The sequence below is a fragment of the Tetrao urogallus genome, assembly GCF_951394365.1.
Source record: "Tetrao urogallus genome assembly, chromosome: 26".
Taxonomy (NCBI): domain Eukaryota; kingdom Metazoa; phylum Chordata; class Aves; order Galliformes; family Phasianidae; genus Tetrao; species Tetrao urogallus.
Window position 1 is genome coordinate 4,500,524 of NC_136839.1, and position 23,447 is coordinate 4,523,970.

The 23,447-nt window shown below is 49.4% G+C and overlaps 1 protein-coding gene and 3 pseudogenes across 4 annotated transcripts; 1 reads left to right on the forward strand and 3 right to left on the reverse strand.

Annotated features, from left to right (window-relative positions):
* Positions 1 to 233: 233 nt before the first annotated feature.
* Positions 234 to 1,037, forward strand: LOC306955647 (feather keratin Cos1-1/Cos1-3/Cos2-1-like; the record flags this gene model as incomplete). Its single annotated transcript, XM_079546971.1, has 2 exons — positions 234 to 332; positions 717 to 1,037. 2 exons carry the CDS (start codon positions 234 to 236, stop codon positions 1,035 to 1,037), a joined length of 420 nt encoding a protein of 139 aa, XP_079403097.1.
* A 7,508-nt stretch (positions 1,038 to 8,545) lies between these two features.
* Positions 8,546 to 8,851, reverse strand: LOC306955730 (feather keratin Cos1-1/Cos1-3/Cos2-1 pseudogene; annotated as a pseudogene). Its single transcript has one exon. The product of its transcript is annotated as a feather keratin Cos1-1/Cos1-3/Cos2-1 pseudogene (transcript).
* A 7,906-nt stretch (positions 8,852 to 16,757) lies between these two features.
* Positions 16,758 to 17,063, reverse strand: LOC306955853 (feather keratin Cos1-1/Cos1-3/Cos2-1 pseudogene; annotated as a pseudogene). Its single transcript has one exon. The product of its transcript is annotated as a feather keratin Cos1-1/Cos1-3/Cos2-1 pseudogene (transcript).
* A 3,520-nt stretch (positions 17,064 to 20,583) lies between these two features.
* LOC306955907 (feather keratin Cos1-1/Cos1-3/Cos2-1 pseudogene) lies at positions 20,584 to 20,889 on the reverse strand (annotated as a pseudogene). The gene has a single exon. The product of its transcript is annotated as a feather keratin Cos1-1/Cos1-3/Cos2-1 pseudogene (transcript).
* Between the last annotated feature and the right edge of the window lie 2,558 nt (positions 20,890 to 23,447).

The window sequence follows — 23,447 nt, forward strand, 5'->3', positions numbered from 1 at the left end:
TGGACTCTCTTGGCACATGAATTCACTCTGTTTCCCACCCTGCTGTCTGTGGTGTGGAAATGCTTGGGCCTCCCCTCATTACTCTCAAAAGATGCCTTCAGCGTGGCATGGAAATTACACAAAGCTGGAAACACAACGGTGCTGCGCAGGAAGCCAGCACACTGTCCGTATCATTAGCGAGGATGCTTGGCATTCAAGAGGCGCTTGTCAGAAAATAATCACTACGGTGAGTGATGTCTCTGGATATGGGTCAGCTTCGGTTCACTATAAAAGACAGCCCAGTTCCTTACTCTCTCATTCGCTTCTCTTGCCTCTTTCTTCCTGGGAACCAGGTGAGTGTGAGCCCCCTTTCCTGTCTCTCTCTCTCTCTCTCTCTTCATCAGGAGGCCTGAGGTCTATAGACCTCTCGTGTGCTACCAGCTCTGTACCATGACAAAGCTTGCAGCTGCTGGTCGTGGGAAAGGGAAGTGGGCAGAAGGTTGGTCCTGGACGGTAGCTGGGACTGCACTGCGGGGCTTCTGGGCTAGGATCTAAGAAGTAGCTTGATCGGCACCGGGTGCTTCTTTCTGGGACCTGGCAGGAACAGACCAGGAAGCCAATGATCATCCGTGCACAGCTTCCAACTCCCAGGACTGCATGGGCATGATTCCCTCTTGGTGGGATGGCAGCCTCCTCCTGACTCTCTATTTTCTCCACTCGGTCCTCTCTCCCAACAGGTGCACTGCCAACCCAAAGACATGTCCTGCTGCGACCCGTGCGTGCCATGCCGGCCCTGCGGCCCCACTCCTCTGGCCAGCAGCTGCAACGAGCCCTGTGTCAGGCAGTGCCAGGACTCCACCATCGTCATTGAGCCCTCTCCCGTGGTGGTGACCCTGCCCGGACCCATCCTCAGCTCCTTCCCGCAGAACACCGCCGTGGGCTCCTCCACCTCCGCTGCTGTTGGCAGCATCCTCAGCTGTCAGGGCGTGCCCATCACCTCGGGGGGCTTTGACCTCTCCTGCATTTCCAACCGCTACTGTGGCAGAAGGTGCAACTAAAGGTGCTGGGCACTGCTCCCAGTCAAGGTCCCCCACAATCTCACGACACGGTGCTGGACAGGAGAACAGACTTTCTGACACTGTTTTCAGTGTAGATGACCACGTCTGGCTTGCTCTCTCAGGACAGCAGCGGCCAGGCCGGCATCTCTGACAACACGGCCGATGCCTAACAATATTCTCTTCCACTCATTCTTTCTCACCCTTCTCTTTGTTCTCTGTTGCTCTCCCCAGAACTCTCTGGGAAGGTCCTAGGGACCTGCTGGCCTCTCTCCTCTGAGGGGCACTTAGGTGGGTGTCCCATGGCACTTCTGCCATAGGAAAAGGGGAACAGATTCCAGTCTGCTTCTGCTGCTCTCTGCCCTTGGGATCTCCACTTCAACTCACATCAATTCCCTCCTTAGGCTCATTAAACATTTGCTGCAACCTTCATTGCATCCCTGTATGGTTTGTCCTTCTTCTGCCCACTATGGCCAGATGAGAAAATTCTTGCTCTGAAACGATGAAGCACAAGTCTCTAACTTCCCTACTAGTGGGGTGGCAGGTGGGGAAGTGGGGGGCTGGGGAGGCAACTGTAGACATCCAGCCTTCAGTGAAGGCCACATCTAGGGCAGCCTTGATGGATGTGTCCCTGTACATTTGCAGACCTCCCGTTATCCACGTGGCCTGGCCAGGCTCCGTGGAAGTCCTGGGCAGTCGCTGAATGGAGTTTTCTGCCATTTAACTGACACGTCTTGCCTGGCTTTAGCCATTCTACCAGTTCTCACCTCAGCTCTGACAGATGCTTCTCAGATAGAATTAACTGACATCTAAAACTGATGTCTGACTTGGATTGGCAGACTTTCTCTTGGGTGTACTTTCTCCTCTTGATAATGGTCAAATTGTTCTGGATACCAGAATACACAAAATTTTGAAGCTAGTCCAAAAGGCAAATGAAGAAAGAAACACTTGCTGGAATAGTGTTATGGGAGCTTACCCTGTCAGGACAGACAGAAGTGCCAGCTTGGCTTCTCTGACAACGTGGCCAAAGTCTTCCAATACTCTCTTCCACTTATTCTTCCTATCTCTTTCCTTTGTTGTTTTCTACTTACCCCCAGAACTCTCTGTGAAGTCCCCTGAAACCAACTGAGTGACCTAGTAGCGTCTCTGGTTTGATGAGCAGTTAGATGGATACTCTGTGACAGCTCTGCCATGGGGAAAGGCCAACAGATTACTGTCTGCTCCTGCTGCTCCCTGCATTCAGGGTCTCCACGTAGACTGACATTATTTCTCTCTTTAGACTCATTAAACATTTGATAAAACTCTTATTGTGTCCTTCTGTGCTTAACTGCTTCTTCTTTTTAAACTGATCAGGTGAGAAAACAACTACTTTGAAGAAATTAGCATAGATCCATCACTCCCCTGGGCACTGGAAGGTGGGGCACACTGTAGACATTTATCCTTCAGTCAAGGCCATGTCTAGATCTGTCTTGCACCTGCTGCATGCAGGCAGCTGCTGCAAGCCTTTTTGCAGCTCTTCAAGATAAGGTACATGCTTTTTAAGTCTTAAATGGAAGACCTAGCAGAGCAGACATACGTTGTCAGCATCAGTATCTCCAGTGTCTTCAAGCTTCTCAGTACATCTTCCTTCTCTGTGCAGCCTCTCTGAGTACCACACAACGTCATTAACATATACAGGAATATTAGGATATGCTTCTGTCTGCATGCTGGATTTGTGCAAATGGTGGGTGCAGATTTTTTGAGAATTCCATTCATATTTTTGTGAGCTGGTGCTCAGGCTGCAGCCCATGGCCTTTTCCTGGGGCCAGCTTCCTGGAGCTGCGGCAGTACTGGCTGATCTGTGCGGTGGCTCATCCTGCTCTGACCTGTGTTGGGCGCAGCCATTGTACCAGGGCTCAGCAACACTGTATACTCCATCCCATCCTGTTCCATTCTGCTGCCCTCCTGCCTACCCTTCTTGCCGCATGGTGGCTGGGGATGCTGCATGCAGACAGCTGCTTTCTCCTTCACCAAAGGAGCTTTCACAGCTCTTCCCCAGCTCTCTGCACACATGCCTATCCTGAGCAGTAGGATGGGAAGAGAACAGCTTTCAGCAGACAAAGCCCATGAAGAGGTGCCCAGCACTCACATTCCAGACCAGATTCCTCTAGCTTCTGCTATGCTTCTGTTTAGAATCCCTCAGCCCTGCTGCCTGGGTGCTCTGGTCATGACAAGGTGGGTCAAGAGCTGGCCATGGGCTTATATCCCCCCCACGATATAGTACATCCTATTCCCCAAAGGATGCTTGGAAGAATCCCAGGTTCTCTGGGAAGTACAGATCTGTGCAGAGCTGCAAGAGTTCCCCTGTGCAAAAGCCTCATACTATTCTCTTGGCCTTTTCTCCTGCTTCACCGGGAGCTTGTGTGTATCTATGTATGTTCATCTGTTCCATCAACACAGAGAAAGACAGATAACATCTTTACAGCAAAGTGTTCTGTTGTAACTTGCCCTGCAGCCTAAGCACAAAGTCCCATATCCAGGGGAGCTCCAGCAAAGTCTTTGTTGGTAGTCTGTGGGCAGATAGGAGCATTACTGATATTTCTCAGGAATGTGACCTATAAATCTTCATCTTTGATTCTTCTTCTTCCTCTCTTCCACTGCCAAGAACTGGATGTCCATGACACAAAAGGTTTCAACCCAACTCTTTAATTTTCATTGTCACCCGTACCACTATCCTAGCAGCTGTTTCTTTCTTCCTTTGCATTTTAGAGTTATTGCCTTCTCAGTTTTGTGGATTCTGCCATTCAGAAGCATTTTGCCAGCATCAGGAAGGAGGAAAGGAATAAAATCAGGCTTTTAGGGAAGCTTTTAGGGAAGAGTCTAGGAGCAACATTCAAGGGTGTACCTGCTAGCTCAGCTGAAGTGCATCTACACTAATGCACTCAGCATGAGTAATACAAATGAGGAGCTTGAAACCATGGTGTGACAAGAGAAATGTGGCTTGGTTGTTATCTCTGAAGTGTGGTGGGATTGTTCTTGTGACTGGAATGCTGTAATGGAGGGCAGATGACTGGAAGCTTGTCCATGTGACAGCCTTCTATAAGAAATTTGGAAGAAGGATCTGGGTAACTACAGATCTTTCAGCCTGACCTTGGTATGGTCAGGGAAGGTCAAGGAAAAGATTATTTTGACTGTGACCATGTTGCATGTGCCAGCATGGGCTCAAAAAAGGCAGGTCCTGCTCCTGATCTCCTTCTATGACCAGCTGACCAGCCAAGTGGATGAGATGCAGTCTACCTAGAAAGGCCTTTGACACTGTCTTCCACAGTATTTTCCCACAGAAGAAGGCAGCCAATGGCTTGGAGAAGCGTACTCTTCCCTGGGTTAAAAAAAAACTGGCTGGAGGGTGGGACCCAGAGAATAGTGGTGAATGGAGCTAAATCCAGCTGACGATTGGTCACAAATGGTGTTCCCAAGGAGTCAGTACTGGGGCCTGCTCTGTTAAATATATTTGTTATATGGATGAGAAGGGGATGGATTGCACCCACAGTAAGTTTGCAAATGATACTGAGTTGGGGGAAGTGTTCAATTGCCTGTGAGTACAAAGGTCCTACAGAGGGAATGTAAGAGGATGGATCTAAGGGCTGAGGCTATTTGTATGAGTTTTAACAAGACCAAGTGCTGAGTCCTGCACTCTGGCCACAAAAACCCCCTGCGTCACTACAGGCTGGCGATGGAGTGGCTGGAAAACTAAGTGGACAAAAAGGATCTGTTAGTATTGCTTGACACATGACTGAACACAAGCCAGAAGAGTGTTCAGCTGGCCAAGAAGCTGGCATCCTGGCTTATTTCAGAAAGAGTGTAGCCAGCAGGATGAGGGAAGTGATTGTTCCTATGTAGTCAGCAATGATGGGGCTGTACCTAGAGTACTGTGTTCCATTTTGGGCCCCTCCCTACAAGAAAAACATTGAAGCCCTGGAATGCGCTCAAAGAAGGGCAACAAAACTGGTAAAGTACCTGGAGCACAAGTCTTATGAGGAGCAGCTGTGGGAACTGGAACTGTTTAGTCTGGAGAAAAGGAGGCTCAGGAAAGACCTTATTGCTCTTTACAACTGCCTTAAAAGAAGCTGTAGTGAGGTGAGGATTGGCCTCTTCTCCTCTGTAACTAGCAGTAACACAGTGGCTTTAAGTTGCTTGAGGTGTTAGGAAAATTTCTGCTACAATAAGCTTGCTCAATCATCTTTATTAAAAAAAGAGACAGAGGAGAGACTTCAGTCTCTTCATTCAAATAAAGGGAGACTCTGCTGGGACAGAGAGATCCCATACCCCTGTGGGATCTCTCGAAGTATTGGGGTACACAGCCCCTCTTTTATCCCTGTACTCTGACACTGGAAGGCCCTTTCCCATTCACCAAAGTACTTGGGGTTCACATTATTCTCTGTTCACCTATCAATGCTCATCCACCCCCAGCAGCTGCTCCCCTTCATTTCCTTTGTTTATGCATACATTATAATCTGGATTCAGAGTTTGTTGTTTCACCGAACTAGGACTATATTTGTATCCTGTAAATTCTATCAATCTTTTTTCTCTCCAGTAAACAAGATTTACTTGCAGGTGCTAAGCTAGCATGTCCTGCCATATGCTTGCAAAAGAAGTTGGTTTAACCAGATCCTTCTGACCAAAACATTTCTTCTAACCTCTATCTTGTTTTGCAGGAACCCCAATCCTTACTTTGTTCTTTCCAAATTTTATTTGCAGGGACTCTTTATCTTTGTTTTTCCTTCACAGGGAAGGTTCAGGTTGCAACTGGGAAAAAATTATTCTCAGGAAAGGTAGTGACTTATTGGAACAGGCTGCCAAGGCAAGTGACGGAGTCTCTGTCCCTGTAGGATCCCAAGAAAAAGATGCTTAGCTCCCAGCAACCCGCGCCCCGCTACCCACACACACACTGGCGCCCAGCACTGGCAGCGCTGAGCAAGCCCGAGTGACGCTGCCGCAGGGCGCAGCCCCGGGGCGGAGCTGGCGGCGGTGGCGGTGGCGGTGGCGGCGGCGGGGAGGAGGCGGCGCGGGCGGAGCAGAGCCGGGGCTGGCGGGGGCAGCGGAGCGGCGGGATGCGGCAGTGCCGGGCCGCGGGGCTGGCGGGGCTGGCCGCGGTGCTGCTGGGTGCGCGGGGCTGCCGCCGGCGGGGCCGGACTGCGGGGGCTGCGGGGGCCGGCGCCGGCCTCGCCTCTGTCTCTCCGGCTTCTTTCAGATCTCTCGCCACTCTCTAGTCCCGACTGCTTCCTGCCCAATCTACCTATCCCTTCAGACCGGCCTCTCTCCCTGCGCTGTTCCATTCCTTTAAAAATCACTCCCCTCGCTGCTGCCTTTTGCTCTCATTCCATTCACCTCCTGGATTGGATCCCTGTAACATTAGGAGGAAAGGGATTTTCTGACTTTGTTTATTCTTTTCATCTCGGCAGTGGCTGTGAGCAGAGCCCAGGTGCAGCAGGAGCCTTCGGCAGAGACCAGCGAGGGCACCGGCATCAACATCACTTGCTCACACCCCAACATACAAGCCAGCTACATCCACTGGTATCGTCAGCTCCCGGGCCGAGGACCCGCATTCCTCGTCAGCGCTGTTACAGGCTCCAAGGAGGTGCCGGACCCGGAGGGGCAGCTGTGGGTGTCGGCAGACCGCCGCTCCAGCGTCCTGTGTCTCGCCCGGCCCCGGCTTGGGGACGCGGCGCTGTATTACTGTGCCGTGGACCCACGGAAGCGAAGCCGGGGCTGCGGCCGGGCACGAACGGCTTGGGGCGGGGCGGGGGCACAGTGCCGTCCGGGCCCGCAGGGGGCGCTGCCTGCGTGGCCGCCAAACTCCATCCTGACCGCGGTGCGCCGCCCTGAGCTCTCCGCAGAAACGAGCACTGCGTCCGCAGCAGTGATTCACTGAGGCCAATGTGAGATAGCTATGTTTGAGGTGAGCAAGACGGCATAAATGACAACACAAGCTGTGTTGTACACTCCCAGAGACCGGAAAGTTCTACTCCATCTTCTATCCTTTCCTCATTTCCCAGTGATGCAGATGAGAGCAGTAGGAGCCCTGTTCCTAAGAGTCTGTAGAGTGGCATCCCCCATGGCCTCACACTCATGGCTTTTCCTGTGAGCACAGCAGAGGTTGTGTTCTCCATTTCCAGAAACTGTGGAGGCAGTTAAGGGTGTAAACACCTCAAGGCAAAAGCCAATATCCTCTTGCTCTGCAGTAACCAGGGATATCTTCTTCAACTGCAAGGTAAGGTGCACGAGTGAGGAGCCTCTGCAATGCATTGGAATTTCCTATTTTTTATAGGAATGGAAAAGGTTATCCTTAAACACTCATACCCACTGGGGGCAGAGCCATTTTTTTCTGGACAGCTCTGGAGGCCATACACTGTGTGAAGTAATATCAAAAGCTCAAACTGAGATGGAGAAATCTTTAATGAATATTTAAAGAGGAAAATGAGTTCACTTCAAGAAGAGGGGCAGGTATGTAAGTAGGTAGAGGAATAGAAGAAAAGATGTGAGCGAGATACTTAGAAAGCCCAGGCTTGGTTCATCCCTTAAGTATTTTCTAGAGTAGTTGTGGGTGGTCAGGTATTCGAAAAGCGGTGGCTTAAAGATTCCTTCTTGATCCAGTACCGTGTTCGTGGTTCATGGACGAATTTCTCCAGGACCAGGGCCAGCGGCTCCAGCAGGGCGGGCACCTTCTGCCACAGGAGCGGCTGCCCAAGCCGGAGGCAGCAGGATGTCTTGCACCTCACACAGTATCCCACACAGTAATAGCTTTTCCTCTAGGCAGAAAGCAGGTTGTGATGTTCCTTTTCAGGAACTTGGAGTGTAGTTGTGGGCAGAAACACTGCAAGGCAAAGGCCAATAGCCACTTGTTCTGCCATAGACAGGGGTATCTTCTTCAGCTGCAGGGGACAGTGACCAAGAAAGCAGTGTATCACATCATGCCATTCTTCTGGGAATGGAGAAGGATCTCCTTAACCTCTCATCTTATACCTGCCAGGAGCAGAGCCATTCTCCCTGGGTAGTTCTGGAGGCCATAGGCAGTGGAAAGTAACATCAAACGCTCAAATGAGATGCATAAATCTTTAATGAATGTTTACAGAGGAAAACGAGTTCACCCTCAGAGGAGGCTTCACAGTGCAGGATTTGCCTGATCCCATGTTTAAATTCAAAGACTGAGTTCATGCAAGACATACACCTTATTTTCCAACAGTGGATGAGATCGTTCTGGGGAATCTCACATATCAGAGGGGCACAGGGGAAGAAAAGAAAAATGAAGAAAGAAAAAAGAAAAACTGGAGAAGGAGGTAGGTAGGTGAGGAGAGGTACAGAAGCAGAGGCATGAGCCAGCTTTACTGGAAGCCCAGGTATGCCTCTTCCTGCCAGTATTTCCTAGAGTAGCTGAGGATGGTCAGGTATTCTGAATGCAGGGGCTTGAAGATTCCTTCTTGATCCAGCACCACGTTCCAGTTTCAGGAAGAATTTCTCCGGGACCAGCGGCTTCAGCAGGGCGGGCACCTTCTGCCACAGGAGCGGCTGCCCAAGCCGGACAAGTCAAAGCCCCCCGAGGTGATGGGCACGCCCTCAGAGCTGAGGATGCGGCCAACAGCAGCGGAGGTGGAGGAGCCCACAACGGTGTTCTGTGGGAAGGAGCTGAGGATGGGTCCGGGCAGGGTCACCACCACGGGAGAGGGCTCAATGGCAATGGTGGAGTTCTGGCACTGCCTGACACAGGGCTCATTGCAGCTGCTGGCCAGAGGGGTCGGGCCGCAGGGCCGGCATGGCACACACTGGGTGTAGCAGGACATGACTTGGGACTGAAGGTACACCTAGGAGATAGGGATAGAGGAAGTAGTACATGTGGGTATGTGAGGGGCAGCCTGAATAGCCTCTCACAAAGGAGCCAAGGCCAGTACCAAGATGGAGGGGGCAGTGGCAGAAGGTCACACTCCTTCATTGTACCTGGGCCCTTCTAAGAGCAGTGAGACCCAGGGCAACTCTCACAGTTTGTACTCATCTAAAGCCATGTAAGCTGTATCCCATGCATTCTCTGCACAGACATTGTCCCCTCTTTGGTCTCCCATGACAAGGAGCTCCACTATCTGATTAAATTCCTATTGAGGCAAAAATCACACTTTGCAAGAGAAGAAGAGAAGGCTTCACACTTACCTGGTTCCCTATGAGAAGGAGACAAGAGAAGAGGATGGGAGAGCTGGGATCTGGGCTACCTTTTATACTGGTCTCTTACTGCTGCAGGTCCAGAGACACCCTTGATACAGGCAATAATTTTCTGACAAGCTAACCTGGAATACATGCCATCCCTTGTCATCATATGGGGTGTGTTTTGATTTTCTGCAGTGCTACCTTTTCATTTAAAGATTTTTTGCCATACCCATCCTCTAATGAAGGATTCTTTGAAGCACTGCAAAGAAAGACCCAAAGTTTTGTAGTTCAGGATTGCATGGTGAGGCAGATGACTCAGCTGTCTTTGACATCCACATTTCTAACAAACCCATCCTTGCTGATGAGAAAGTGTCCTGCATAAAGATATTTCCTTTCACATAACACAGTAAGGTAAGGACTGATGGTTTTTCCTTATAGAGTAACCAAGGATTTCTTCCTCAGCTTTAAGAGGCAGTGCGTGAAAGATGAATCTCTTCAGTGTCTTCCACCTTCTAGTGCCCAGGGGAGTGATAGGGTGCCCACTAATTAATTCCCACTAAAGCAATGGTTTTCTCCAAAGGCCATCTATAAGTACTTACAAACATCACATGGAGAAACACTCAAGAATGCACTGAAATGGAAGCCTCAGGTGTGGAAAGTAGCTGGAGAAGCCATTGCTTCTCCATTGAGTGATCTATCTCTCAAATCCCTAGCTGTCCTGTATTTCAAAGAGATCACTGGACACTCCGTCTTTCTGACATCAGTGGCCAGGATCTCAGTCCTCTGTTCGGCAATACCTTCTGGGTTTCCAGAGGACCTAGCCTGGGCCCTCATCAGTGGCCTTAGCACAGTGGGGCCCTGTCTGCTGAAATAGCATCTGTAAAAGAAGAGGCCACAGCACCCGGAGCTGATGAGAACTCCATCACTGCTAAGGATGCTGCCAAAAGTGTTGTGCAGGAAAGAGCTGTGGATGGGGGCAGACAGGGCCACTATCGCAGGAGAGGGCACAGTGATGACAGTGGAGTTCTGGCACTGCATCATTGCAGCTTTTGACCAACGGGGTCAGGCCACAAGGCCAGCATGGCAGGTACTGGGCATGGCACACACTGGTCGTATCAGGACATGGATGAAGACTGAAGCTGTACCTGGGAGAGACTGCAGGGAGAAAAAGAGCACAAGGACATATGAGGAGTAGTCCATAGTCCAGTAGTCCCCAGAAGCACTCCAATGAAGTATTTTTGTTGGCTGGTAGAATTACAGAATTGTAGGGTTTGAAAGGGACGTCTGGACATCATCTAGTCCAACTGCCATGCTAAAGCACATTCCATAAATCAGGTCAAACAGGAAAGCATCCAGGTGGGTTTTCAATATCTCCCAAATTCCAAAGATTCCAAAGGCTCTATGGACAGCTTGTTCCAGTGCTCTGCTCTCTCATGCTCAAAGTAAAGCTCTTTCCCATGCTTGGATGGAGTTTTCTGTGTACAAGTCTGTGCCTATTCCCGCCTGTTTTGTCACTGGGCACCACTGAAAAGATCCTGGCTCTATCCTCTTGACACCTGCCCTTTACATATTTATAAGCATTGATATGATCCCCTCATCTTCTCCAGGCTAAACAGTCCCAGGATTCTTAGCCTTTCCTCCAAAGGAAGATGTTTGTGGCCCTATAAAAGAGTAAAAAGGGTCAAAATATTGTCTTCACTTCATCCAGAAATTATCTGAAGAGACTGGCCAGATGCAACAAGGCTGCTGTCTCTCTCAGTGGAAAATCCATCTCAGCCAAGCTCCAGTCAGGCATGATCAGAAAATGATGGGGGAGAAGGGCTTCAGACTCATTTGGTTACCAAGAAAAAACAAGTAAGAGATGTTGATTAGAGGATCAAGGACTCAGGATGCCTTATATGGTGACCCTGCACTGCCCCAGGTCAACACATAGCCTTCATGGAAGTGACAATTTTCTGTGGAGCTACTGATGAATGGAAAACAGCCAATGGCACGAACTGTGTGGCTGCTTCCCTTCATGTTGCTTGTTCATTTTCTGTCTCATACCACACTCATTTACCCATGGAGGCTTCTTCTTGAGTGCTGGGATTGAGAGGCCCCAGGACTTCTGGGCCAGGAATGAGTGAATGATGGCAGAGGACGCAGCTCAGGTACTGAGATGGATCCATCTCAGGCAAGTGATGCTGGCCTGGGGCTTCCCTGCATACAGATCTGCCGTGTCTTCCTCTTTTCCTCCATCCCAGCTGACTCATGTGGTTTCATGTGGTCATGTCCAGGCAGGTGGGATGGACTGCTGGGTTTCAATTCTCTTCATCATCAAGATGTCCTCTGAATAAGCTGTGTGACCTCCTTGGACTCCTTTCACTGGGCTGTCCTTGCACATCTGCAGACTGCTATCATCTCATCTGGAGCACTGTCCTGCTCAGAGCACTGCAGTCTTGCCCTACCAGAAAGCTCCTCAGTGTCTCCTCAGTCAGCTCCCCATGGCCTCAGCCTCTGCCTCTCCATCTATGTGTGTTCACAATCATGGATGATCTGTGCATCTACCTGAAGTGTGCATGAGCTTTTGTTTCTATGTGCGCTGTGTATGCATATGCATTTGTGAATGCATTGTTGTGACAATGTGTGAAGGCACAGGTATGTTTGTGTGCATACACACATGTTGTGTGCCAGTGCAGAAGTGCACAGAATTAGACTGACCACGTGCACAGCTCCAGCATGTCCCAAGACCCACAGTGTTCCTTCTGTGTACTGGTGTCAGGTGCTGATGCAACCTGGGCACCTCATAGTCTGAAGAGGTTTAGGGAAGGCTGATGTGTTTGATTTTAAGTGATCAGTGTCTTCAGCCTACATCTAGTCTTTTTCTGAATACTTCCTGCAGCTCCCAGCACTCATCTGCTTTCGTAGAGCCATCCTGTCTCCTGGCCCAGGTGGAATGAAGTTGAGGGGGACAATCACCTCCCTCTTCCTGCTGGCCACTCCTCTTTTAATGCAGCCAAAATATAGCTGGCCTTCTGGGCTGCAAGTGCACACTGCTGGCTCATGTCCTGCTTCCTTTTAATCCAAAGCTCTGCTTTTCATGGTAATTTCTGACATCTGCATCATCTTCAGAGTTTTCTCTGCTCCCTTTCCTTTCATTCACCAGAAGGCATTCTCCACTTGTGCTTCCATCATATCATGCTTCCCATTTTTTTATGACACTTCTTGAAATAGGTACAAAACATTGTGTTGCAATTGAAACAGGACTCAAGAGATTTGTTGTTCAGTTTTTCATTGAACCTGTGTGGAGAAAGGATACGGAGTCAATGATTCTTGTCTGTTTGTCTGTTCTACCTCAGGGTATGCTATGATTCTCTGATTCCCTGCATTTCACGATTGATGAGATGATCTGTGGACACTGTAGTGTTTTTTTGTTGTTTTGTTTGTTTGTTTGTTTTTTAAAAAATGACCCATGAGTGGCCTGGCTGAAGGTGTGATTTAAAGTTGCTAGGTGGAAAACAGCAGGAAAGGCAAGGTGCAGGGAAACCGTGGATTCTCTCATCTTGTGTACAACTGGGCCAAGCAAACATTATGCTGAAGAGTGCTATGGTTGGGACACCCCCACGTGCAACAGCCTCCAAACCCAGATTTGCCATCACCCCTCAAATACAACCAGAGACCTCCCAGCAGCAGCCCTTCTGCACTGTTGAGGGTTGGCTGAAGCACAGGAGATCTGACTTCAGGTGTAAATAGCCTGGGTAATGCAGGGGAATTCCAGTATCAATTTACATCACCCCACAGAGAGAAGCACACACTTCCTATGCTTTGGAAATCTTTCCCTTTAAAAGCATGCTGAGACATAATGATTTGACATTTGCCAGATTTAACTTTTCCTTGTGAAATATTACACGTGTTTGTTCTAATAATCCACTGAGATCCTCTACTAAGTCTAATCAGCTTTTCCCGCTGTTGCAATATTCCTAGAAGCCACCCTTCTTCCATAGATTGTACTGCAACAAGAAACATCTTCATGCACACATTTTCTGCTGAGCTTTTCTCTAGACTCCCTCAGTCTTGCTACCTTGATGCTCTGGCCCTGATGAGATGAGGCAGGGAAAAACCATGGGCTTTCATCCCTACCCATCATACAGAATATTTTATTTCCCACAGGAATTATGCTGAAAACATCTCTTTCAGTATGGAACCGGTGAACAGATGCTTTCTGGGTCAGTAATACACCCCATGCACTCCTGAGCCTCCAGCCTCACCCGGACACAGAACTCTCCCTTCACTCTGCTCCTTCTGTACTTGTAGTGCACAAGTGGCCTATAAAAGATGGCAACTCATCAAAACTCACCAGAATTGGGAAAGAGAGATCTCATCAGAATAGATGAAACTGTGAAACTGCTGTCCCAGCGACATGCAGGGATGCTGAGGCTGTTCTGCCCCCCCTGCTGCCGACATCTCTAGAGGCCTTGGGTTCTCCCTGACCGTCTCTTGCCCAGCTTCTCCTCTCTGGGGTGCAGTTCTGTTTTGTCACTGCATTTCTGGCACACTCTTGGGGAAAGAGAATCTTGCTGTTCCTAACTGAAGTCATTAAATCTTATCTTATTGCTAGTTATCTGTAAAAAAAGGCTGACTTTCACCTTTCTACAACCTCCTTTCAGAGAGTGATAAGGTCACTCCTGAATCTACCATTCTCAAAAATAAATGATCCCAATTCCTCAGCTGTTCCTCATAAGGCTTCACAACTTCACTGCCCTTCTTTGGACACGCTCCAGGACCTCAAGGTCTTTCTAGAAGTGAGAGGCTCTAAACTGAACAATGTACTCAACATGCAGCCTCACCAGTTCTGAGTACAAAGTAATGATCTCCTCCCTTGCTCCACTGATGACACTATTTCTGATGCAAGCCAGGATACTGATGGCCTTCTTGGCCTTCTGAGCACACTGCTGGCTCATATTAAGCAACCTGTCAACCAACCCCCTCAGACCTTTTTACTACACTTTTTTTTCTTACTACACTGCAGCTTTCCCGACATTCTGTCCCAAGCCTTTAGGCATGCATGAGTTGCTGTGACAAAAGACTTGGCATGTGGTCTCATTAAAGCTCATGCCATTGGTCTTAGCCCAGTGATCCAGACTGTCCAGGTCTCTCTGTATTAATATCAGGCAGATGAACACTTTTCCCAACTTGCTGTCATCCTCAAAAATTACTGAAAGTGCAGGCAAGTCCTTTATCCAGATCAGCAATAAATACACTAAAGTGGATGTGTCCCAACACCGGTGCCTGGGGAGCACCACTTCTGAGTGGTACCCAGCTGTAATTACTCCATTCTACACCACGCTCTGGGCCAGTTTTTTATCCAGGAAAGAGGACATAAGTCCAAGCCATAGGCTGCCAGATTATCAAGGACAATACTGTGGGAGATGGTGTCAAAGGCTTTGCTGCATTCTAGGTAGACTGCATCAACAGCCTTTCCCTCATCTACAAGGTATGCTATACTGTAATAGAAGAGATGAGGTTGGTCAAGCAGGAGTAGCTGCCAAGCTTCTCGTCATCATCTTTTAAAAGTTATAGTTGTTGTGAATTCCCCAGTGACTGGAAAAATGAAAACATCATTCCTGAAAGTGAGAAAACAAGACGTGATGAACTATAGGCAAGTGAGCCTTACGTATGTGTTTGGGAAGATTATGAAGCAGATCCTTCTATAAGAGATGTTAATGAACATCAAGTGCTGAGGAGGTGATCCAGAACAACCAGCATGGCTTCACCAAGGGCTGATTGTGCCTGACCGATCTGGAAGTCTTTTGTCATGGAGAGACCACATCAGTGGAGCAAGGAAGGGTAACTGATGACGTCTACCTGGACTTCTGCAAGGCCCTCGATATAGTCCCACAAAATGTTTATTTCTCTAAACTGGAAAGATATGAAGCGTGGAACATTCAGTGGATAAGGAATCAGCTGGGTGGTTGCAACAATTTTGCTGAAGACATTGAGCATAGTGGTGCAGGGAATGCAACGGAACAAAGGGATGGCATCCAATGGGATGTGCACAAGCTTCTAAAGTGGGCCCATGAGAACCTAATGAAAATCAACAAGGCCAAGTGCAAGCTGTTGTGTTTGAGTTGGTGCAATCTCAGCTATGTGTACTGACTGGAAGAAGAACTCCTTGAGAGCATCTCTGCAGAGAAGGTCCTGGGGATCTTCGTGGATAAAGAGCTTGACATGACACAGCAGTGAGCACTTGCAGCACAGACATCCAGTGGTATTCTGTTCAAGTGAGTTCCCCTCTACATTGCCTTTATGATTTCCCATATAGAGAAGTGCATCCAGTCCAGAGGTTGTGGCACAAGAAGGATGTAGAGCCACAGGAGCATGTCCAGAGGAGGGCCAAAAAAGCTCAGCAGAGATCTGGAGCACCTCTCATACAATGACAGCCTGTGGGAGATGGTCCTGGGCAGCCTGGAAAAGAGAATGCCCTGGGGAGACCTCACTGGGACCTCCAGTATTTGGAGGGAACTTATAAACAAGGGAGAGACCAAATTTTTACTTGGACAATTACTGAAAGAGCAAAGGGGAATAACTTTAAACTAAAACATCAGAAATTCAAGGGGGCTATACACTGTAGTGGGATTCAGACCATTGAATACAGTGCATGAACTATTAGCTGAGGCATTTGAGAAGTTATTTTGACATTGTCAAGAGAAGAGTGAATCCCCAAAGTGTGAGTGTGTTGATCCATCTCAGGTCTCATTTTTAGATGACAGATAATTCCAGCACCTGCTGATTATTGTCCTAAGGTAAGCAATATGTGTGTTATGTGTAGAGGATATCACTGCCAGCATGAGAGCTAGGATCCAAGTCCAGGTTAGCCAAGAGTGGCCTGGCTAAAGACTCCACTCAACAGAGTGGACCAACACAGTGTCTGGCCAAGCAAGGAAGTCAGCAAATGACCTCGAGCAGGTTCTGAGATTTGACAGGTTTCTCATTCACATGACATGCTCCAGGGCGTAGGGGACATGTCTAAGCAGAGATACAGGAAGGCAAGGGCTGACAGCCATTAGTTACAGAGTAACCAGGGGTGATTTTCACTGCTTCAAAAGACAGTGACTGAAAGATGAAATCTCTGCAGTGTGCGCTGGCCTCCAATATCTAGACCAGTATCTATACACAGATGGTAAAAAAGCAGGGAAGGACACACTGAAGGATGCAGCAAATGTTTAATGAGTCTGAAGGGGGAAATTATGTCACTCCAAGTGCATACATCAAGTGTGGGAAGCAGCAGGAACAGGCAAGAGTCTGTTTCCCCCTTCCTATATTAAGGCCCCAATTTCCTGGCCAAAGATTGTAGAGAAGTGAAGTCTCTTGAGGCTAGTTTTCAGGGATGCTAACAGATCAATAAGGAGAAATGATAGCAAAGTAATTAGATAAGAAGAATGAAAGAAAGGGAGGATTGAGAGACATCTCCATGTTGTCAGAGAAGTCAGGCTGGCCCCCCTTCCTTTGTTTCTTGTTCTGTCCAGTGTCATGTAAGAGTTCCAGTGTGTCCTGTGGCAATATTTAGCATTTTTAGCAGGGGTTGCACCTTCTGCCACAGCTGCGGTTGGAAATGCAGGAGAGGTCAAAGCCCTCCGAGGTGATGGGCACGCCCTCAGAGCTGAGGATGCTGCCAACAGCAGCGGAGGTGGAGGAGCCCACGGTGGTGTTCTGCGGGAAGGAGCTGAGGATGGGTCCGGGCAGGGTCACCACCACGGGAGAGGGCTCAATGGCAATGGTGGAGTTCTGGCACTGCCTGACACAGGGCTCATTGCAGCTGCTGGCCAGAGGGGTCAGGCCGCAGGGCCGGCATGGCTGGCACTGGTCACAGCAGGACATGTCTTGTGACTGGAGGTACACCTAGGAGAGGGGACAGGGAGGAAGTAGAACGTGGGAATGAATAAGGAGAAGCCATGGGAAGTTCTGCTCTGAATCAGCTCTTTTTTTTTTTAAGCAAATATTGTGTGAGTGAGGCCATGAGCTAACTGAGCATTATTGGTTATGGGGTTCATGTAGTGAATGCAGTGAGGAAGAGTACTGACTTCATCCAGAGGGTTGTGGGACCACCACCACAAAAGACTGAACATGTGTGACGAGGCAGAACCCAATGTTAATGATTCTACAAGTACGGAATATCTTGATATTGTATGGGAAAACCTTTATATGAGTAATATAAGTAATGAACATACACTGAGGATCTTTTATGCAACATGTGCAGGATAGGTGGAGCTCATCCCCCGTGCATCCGGCACCACAAATAAAGAATGCCTGCTTTCTAACTCCAATTTGAGTCTTAGAGTGTTTCAAGGCAGACTGATTTACAGTGTCACCATTATCTGGTCTGAACATCTCCTGGTGCAGTTTTGTGCCATTCCCACAGTGTCCGGTCATCAGTTACCAGGGTGAAGAGACCGGCACCTCCGTCTCTGCTTTCCTTCCTACGAAGCTGTAGAGAGCAGTGAGGTCATCCATAAGCTTTGAGTTCTCCAAACTGGACAACCCACGTGTCCTTAAGGCTCTCCTCGCAGGAAATGCATTCCAGACCCACCGTCAGGTCTGCTGCCCTCCTCTGGACGCTGAGTGGAGTGTGTAATGTATTCTACAATTCAGTTGGACCTATTTGCTTGCCAGGGCACAATGTTGGCTCTTCTTGAGCCTGATGTCAAGCCAGCACACCCAGGTCTCTTCAGGATGTCTGTGCTTCTCAGGTGCTCAGCTGTATTTCAAGGGTGTCCCCAGTCTAAGACTAGAGCCTCTTCTTTGGCAAGGAATGGCAACACTAATACTGCAGAAGGACTCCAAAAGTTTGTCTGCAGATCAGTGTACAGTCCCTTACAACTCTTCCATAAAATTCTGCTTCCAGACACTAGTGACTTAATTCATCCCAATAAAAGCTGGATGGGCCCTATGTCTGGACAACGGGAATTTTGGAGATTTCTGAACTCAAAAAGAGGCAGGCTAACTGTGAGCAACCCAGAAACATTGCTGCTCATGCAGGGAGGCAGCCAGGAACAACAGAGGTCAGCCTGAGATCAAAACTTGCTGGGAAGAACAGTGAGGAGAGCATCCTTAACTCTCCTGTGGCAGAAAAAAGGAAGCTAAGGAAATTGTATGTCCACTGGACCGTGAGATGCCAGAAATAGGGAGAAGTGAAAGTGTAATATAATGATTGCTTCTTTTTCATCCATTTTCATGATAATTCTTTCAGACAGACCTACAAGGACCCTGAGCTTCTTTCACAGAATTCACTGTAGTGAAGAAGCTCTCCCTAAAAAGGAATAAAACCTAATGGAGAACAAATGTGTCCACTTGGACATACTTGTGCCCTTGAAATGATCTGGGATGCATCCAAGGTGATTGATCAGGTGATGTCATTGTGATGCAGCTCTCTATCATCCTTCAGGGAACATGACAGTTGGGGGATGTTGGTTGTACCTAAGGAAGAAAAAAAGAAAAAAAAACACCCATCAAAAACATTTAGAAAGACTGAGAAAGGGAACTCAGGAAACTGTACTCCATTCACTCCTTCCTCAGGAATGTGCCTTGGAGCAGATGACTTTAGATACCATTACGCGACATCCCAAAGACAGCGAGGCGGTTTGGAGCAGCCCGGGGCGGAGCTGGCGGAGGCGGCGGCGGCGAGGAGGAGGCGGCGCGGGCGGAGCAGAGCCGGGGCTGGCGGGGGCAGCGCGGCGCGGGCGGCGGAGCGGCGGGATACGGCAGTGCTGGGCCGCGGGGCTGGCGGGGCTGGCCGCGGTGCTGCTGGGTGCGCGGGGCTGCCGCCGGCGGGGCCGGACTGCGGGGCTGCGGGGGGACGGGGCCGCGAACGCCTCTGTACGATTGGCGTCTTTCTGACCTCGTGAACCTCTCTCCTCCTGCATGAAATCTGTGTGGGAGAAAATGGATTTTCTGAGTTTGCTGCCTCTTTTCTTCTCGGCAGTGGCTATGAGCAGAGCCCAGGTGCAACAGGAGCCGTTGACAGCGAGCAGCGAGGGCACCGGCATCAACATCACCTGCTCACACCCCAACATACAGCCCGACGGGTACATCCATTGGTACCGTCAGCTCCCGGGCCGAGCCCCCTCATTCCTCGTCAGCGCTTTTAAAGGCTCCAAGGAGGTGCCGGACCCGGAGGGGCAGTTGTGGGTGTCGGCAGACCGCCGCTCCAGCGCCCTGTGTCTCGCCCGGCCCCGGCTCGGGGACGCGGCGCTGTATTACTGTGCCGTGGACCCACGGAAGCGAAGCCGGGGCTGCGGCCGGGCACGAACGGCTTGGGGCGGGGCGGGGGCACAGTGCCGTCCGGGCCCGCAGGGGGCGCTGCCTGCGTGGCCGCCAAACTCCATCCTGACCGCGGTGCGCCGCCCTGAGTTCTCCACAGAAACGAGCGCTGCACCCATAGCAGCCATTCGCTGAAGCCAGTATGCGTCAGGCACACCTATGTTTCAGGTTGGCAGGAGGGCACAACTGACAGCAGGAGCTCTGCTGGACCAGAGACCTCCACACAGTTCTGTTTCATCTTGTATTCTCTCCTGCTTCCATAGTGCCACATGTCTAAGAGCAGGAGAAAACCTGTTCCCAAGAGTCAGCAGGATGTCTTGCACCTCACACAGTATCCCACACAGTAATAGCTTTTCCTCTAGGCAGAAAGCAGGTTGTGATGTTCCTTTTCAGGAACTTGGAGTGTAGTTGTGGGCAGAAACACTGCAAGGCAAAGGCCAATAGCCACTTGTTCTGCCATAGACAGGGGTATCTTCTTCAGCTGCAGGGGACAGTGACCAAGAAAGCAGTGTATCACATCATGCCATTCTTCTGGGAATGGAGAAGGATCTCCTTAACCTCTCATCTTATACCTGCCAGGAGCAGAGCCATTCTCCCTGGGTAGTTCTGGAGGCCATAGGCAGTGGAAAGTAACATCAAACGCTCAAATGAGATGCATAAATCTTTAATGAATGTTTACAGAGGAAAACGAGTTCACCCTCAGAGGAGGCTTCACAGTGCAGGATTTGCCTGATCCCATGTTTAAATTCAAAGACTGAGTTCATGCAAGACATACACCTTATTTTCCAACAGTGGATGAGATCGTTCTGGGGAATCTCACATATCAGAGGGGCACAGGGGAAGAAAAGAAAAATGAAGAAAGAAAAAAGAAAAACTGGAGAAGGAGGTAGGTAGGTGAGGAGAGGTACAGAAGCAGAGGCATGAGCCAGCTTTACTGGAAGCCCAGGTATGCCTCTTCCTGCCAGTATTTCCTAGAGTAGCTGAGGATGGTCAGGTATTCTGAATGCAGGGGCTTGAAGATTCCTTCTTGATCCAGCACCACGTTCCAGTTTCAGGAAGAATTTCTCCGGGACCAGCGGCTTCAGCAGGGCGGGCACCTTCTGCCACAGGAGCGGCTGCCCAAGCCGGACAAGTCAAAGCCCCCCGAGGTGATGGGCACGCCCTCAGAGCTGAGGATGCGGCCAACAGCAGCGGAGGTGGAGGAGCCCACAACGGTGTTCTGCGGGAAGGAGCTGAGGATGGGTCCGGGCAGGGTCACCACCACGGGAGAGGGCTCAATGGCAATGGTGGAGTTCTGGCACTGCCTGACACAGGGCTCATTGCAGCTGCTGGCCAGAGGGGTCGGGCCGCAGGGCCGGCATGGCACACACTGGGTGTAGCAGGACATGACTTGGGACTGGAGGTGCACCTGGGAGAGAGGGATAGAATGTAGAGGGAAATGAGAATATGTGAGGGGCAGCCTGGATAGCCTCTCACAAAGGAGCCAAGACAGGCTAAGCATGGAGAAGGCAGCTTGGGACAGCAGGTCACATCCCTTCATTGTGCCATCGACCTACGAAGAGCAGTGTGACCCAGGGAGACTCTCACAGGCTGTATAAATCTAAAGCCATGTGAGCTGTTCCAACCATTCTCTATGCCCACCATGCCCCCTCCATGGTCTCCCATAGCAAGAACCTCCACTATCTGATTGAATGACTCTTGAGGCACAATCTGAGTTTGCAAGAGGAGGAGAGAGCGCTTACCTGGTTCCCAATGAGAAGGAGACAAGAGAAGAGGATGGCAGAGCTGGGATCTGGGCTGCCTTTTATACTGGTCCTTCATTGCTTCAAGCCAAGAGGCATCACTGGAACAGGCAATAATTTTATGACAAGCACACAGTGAATGCGAGCCATCCCTGCTGTGTTTTGGTTTCCTGCAGTGCTGCTTTTTCATTTCCAGATTTTTCCTGTGTCCATTCTCCAATGAAGGATTCTTTGAAGTGCTGCAATGAAAGGCCCAAAGATTTGTAGGGCAGGATTGCACTGGTGAGGCAGATGACTCAGCTTTAGTGCTGGATGGGTCCAGAGCATGCAAGTGACATCAACCTACATGAGGTACATGAGGATGTGCCTTGTCCTTCTCTTTCTCTTCCTCCTCAGCTTACTCTGATGGCCATTTGATTTGGCTTTCCATGTGTGAGTTTTCTGCTGGGATTTAACCCTATCGCATGTAGCATTGTCCTCTGGAAAACTTTCTGATTGTTTCAATTTGTGCATTCTCTGTGCAATCTGCCAGCTCACAAGAAATATCACAAAATCGTAGAATAATTTCTGTAGGAAGAGTCCTGAAAAATAATATAGCTCCAAAGACTTCTACAAATAGGGATTCTTTCCATTCTATGTGGGTGGTTAGACTGGATGACCTTGGAGGTCTTTCCCAACCTTGGTGATTCTATGATTCTATAACTAAGCATTTATTCCTCAGCTTTAAGAGATGCACCCTTCAGTGCCTAGGGGGCTGATGGAGTGCAAAGTTGTTCTCCAAGGCCATCTCTGTGCAGGTTCATATGCCACATGGGGATAAACTCAAGGCTGGAGCAAAGTGGAAGCCTCCAGTGTGGGAAATAGCTAGAGAAGAAACTCATAGCCTATTAATATCAGAGTTTTTACAGTGCATCCATCTACCAGGCACAAAACTGTAAGGCAACTACTTCAGTTCAGACTGTAGGTGTATCTAAAAGAGATTTCTGAGGAAAAAAGACTGGAAAGAGTTGTGAATATAAGAATGAGCAGAAGAGGATAAAGGTAGACATTGGCTGTGTTGTCAGAGATGCCAGAGAAGCCACTTTCTTTCAAGTGCCATCATCCAACCCACCGTTTTTCCACTGAATGGACCATTCATCAAATCCACATCTCTCCAACTCTCCAGAAGATAGAAATTCCCCCTCATGTCCTCACCTTATCCCCTGCCAATAGAGATTGCCTTTTGTTCTAGGCAAAATGAGACTATCATCAAAAGCATCATGTGAAGGCAGAGGTTGGGATGTAGAAAAATGTAATGACTTTGAAGAGAGAAATTATCTCCTTTTGAGAGAACCCTGTCAGTGCAGGCAGTACCAGGAGCTGACAGAAGCTTGTGCCCATCATCTATTGCAGACATCCCGCTGAGGACCTATTTGGCTCCACAGACAGAGAGCAGCCAAAACCCCCCAAATTAGCTTTTAGGATCTTAAGGACTGCAGAGACAGAAGACAGGGAAGGGGGGAGAGAGTGTAGAAGACAGGGAAATTAGGCTTTGATCATGTTTTCAGAGAGCCCTTGCTGCCCTCCTTTAGAAGAGAGCACTGGGCATACAGCCTTTCTGACACAGTGGCCAGAATCTCAGTCCTCAGTCCAGCATCATCTTCTGGGTTCCCAGGGGACCTGGCCTGAGCTCTTGTAAGTCACTTTAGCACATCAGGGAACCATCTGCTGCAGCAGCATCTGGAAATGCAAGAGAACTCACAGTGCCCACAGCTGACGGGAAATCCATCATAGTTGAAGATCTGCCAACAGCAGCAGAGGTGGAGGATCTCACAGTGGTGCTCTGTTGGAAGGAGCTGTCAATGGTGTCGGACCAGACCACCATCACAGGAGTGACCAGCAGGGTCAGGGCTCAAGGCCAACATGACAGGTACTGGACATGGGAGGGATGACATGGATAAGGGCTGATGTACCTGGGAGAGACTGCAGGGAGAAAGCAGAGCACAGGGACACGTAAGGAGCAGTTCATCACACTCTCACGAGCACACCAATGAACCAACTTGGTTGGCTGGAAGAATCACAGATTCATAGAACTGTAGGGGTGGAAGGGACATCTGGACATCATCTACTCCAATTGCCATGCTAAGGTAGGTTCCCCAGATGAGCTCAAACAAGAAAAAATCCAGGTGGGTTTTGAATGTCTTCAGAGAAGGAGATTCCAAAA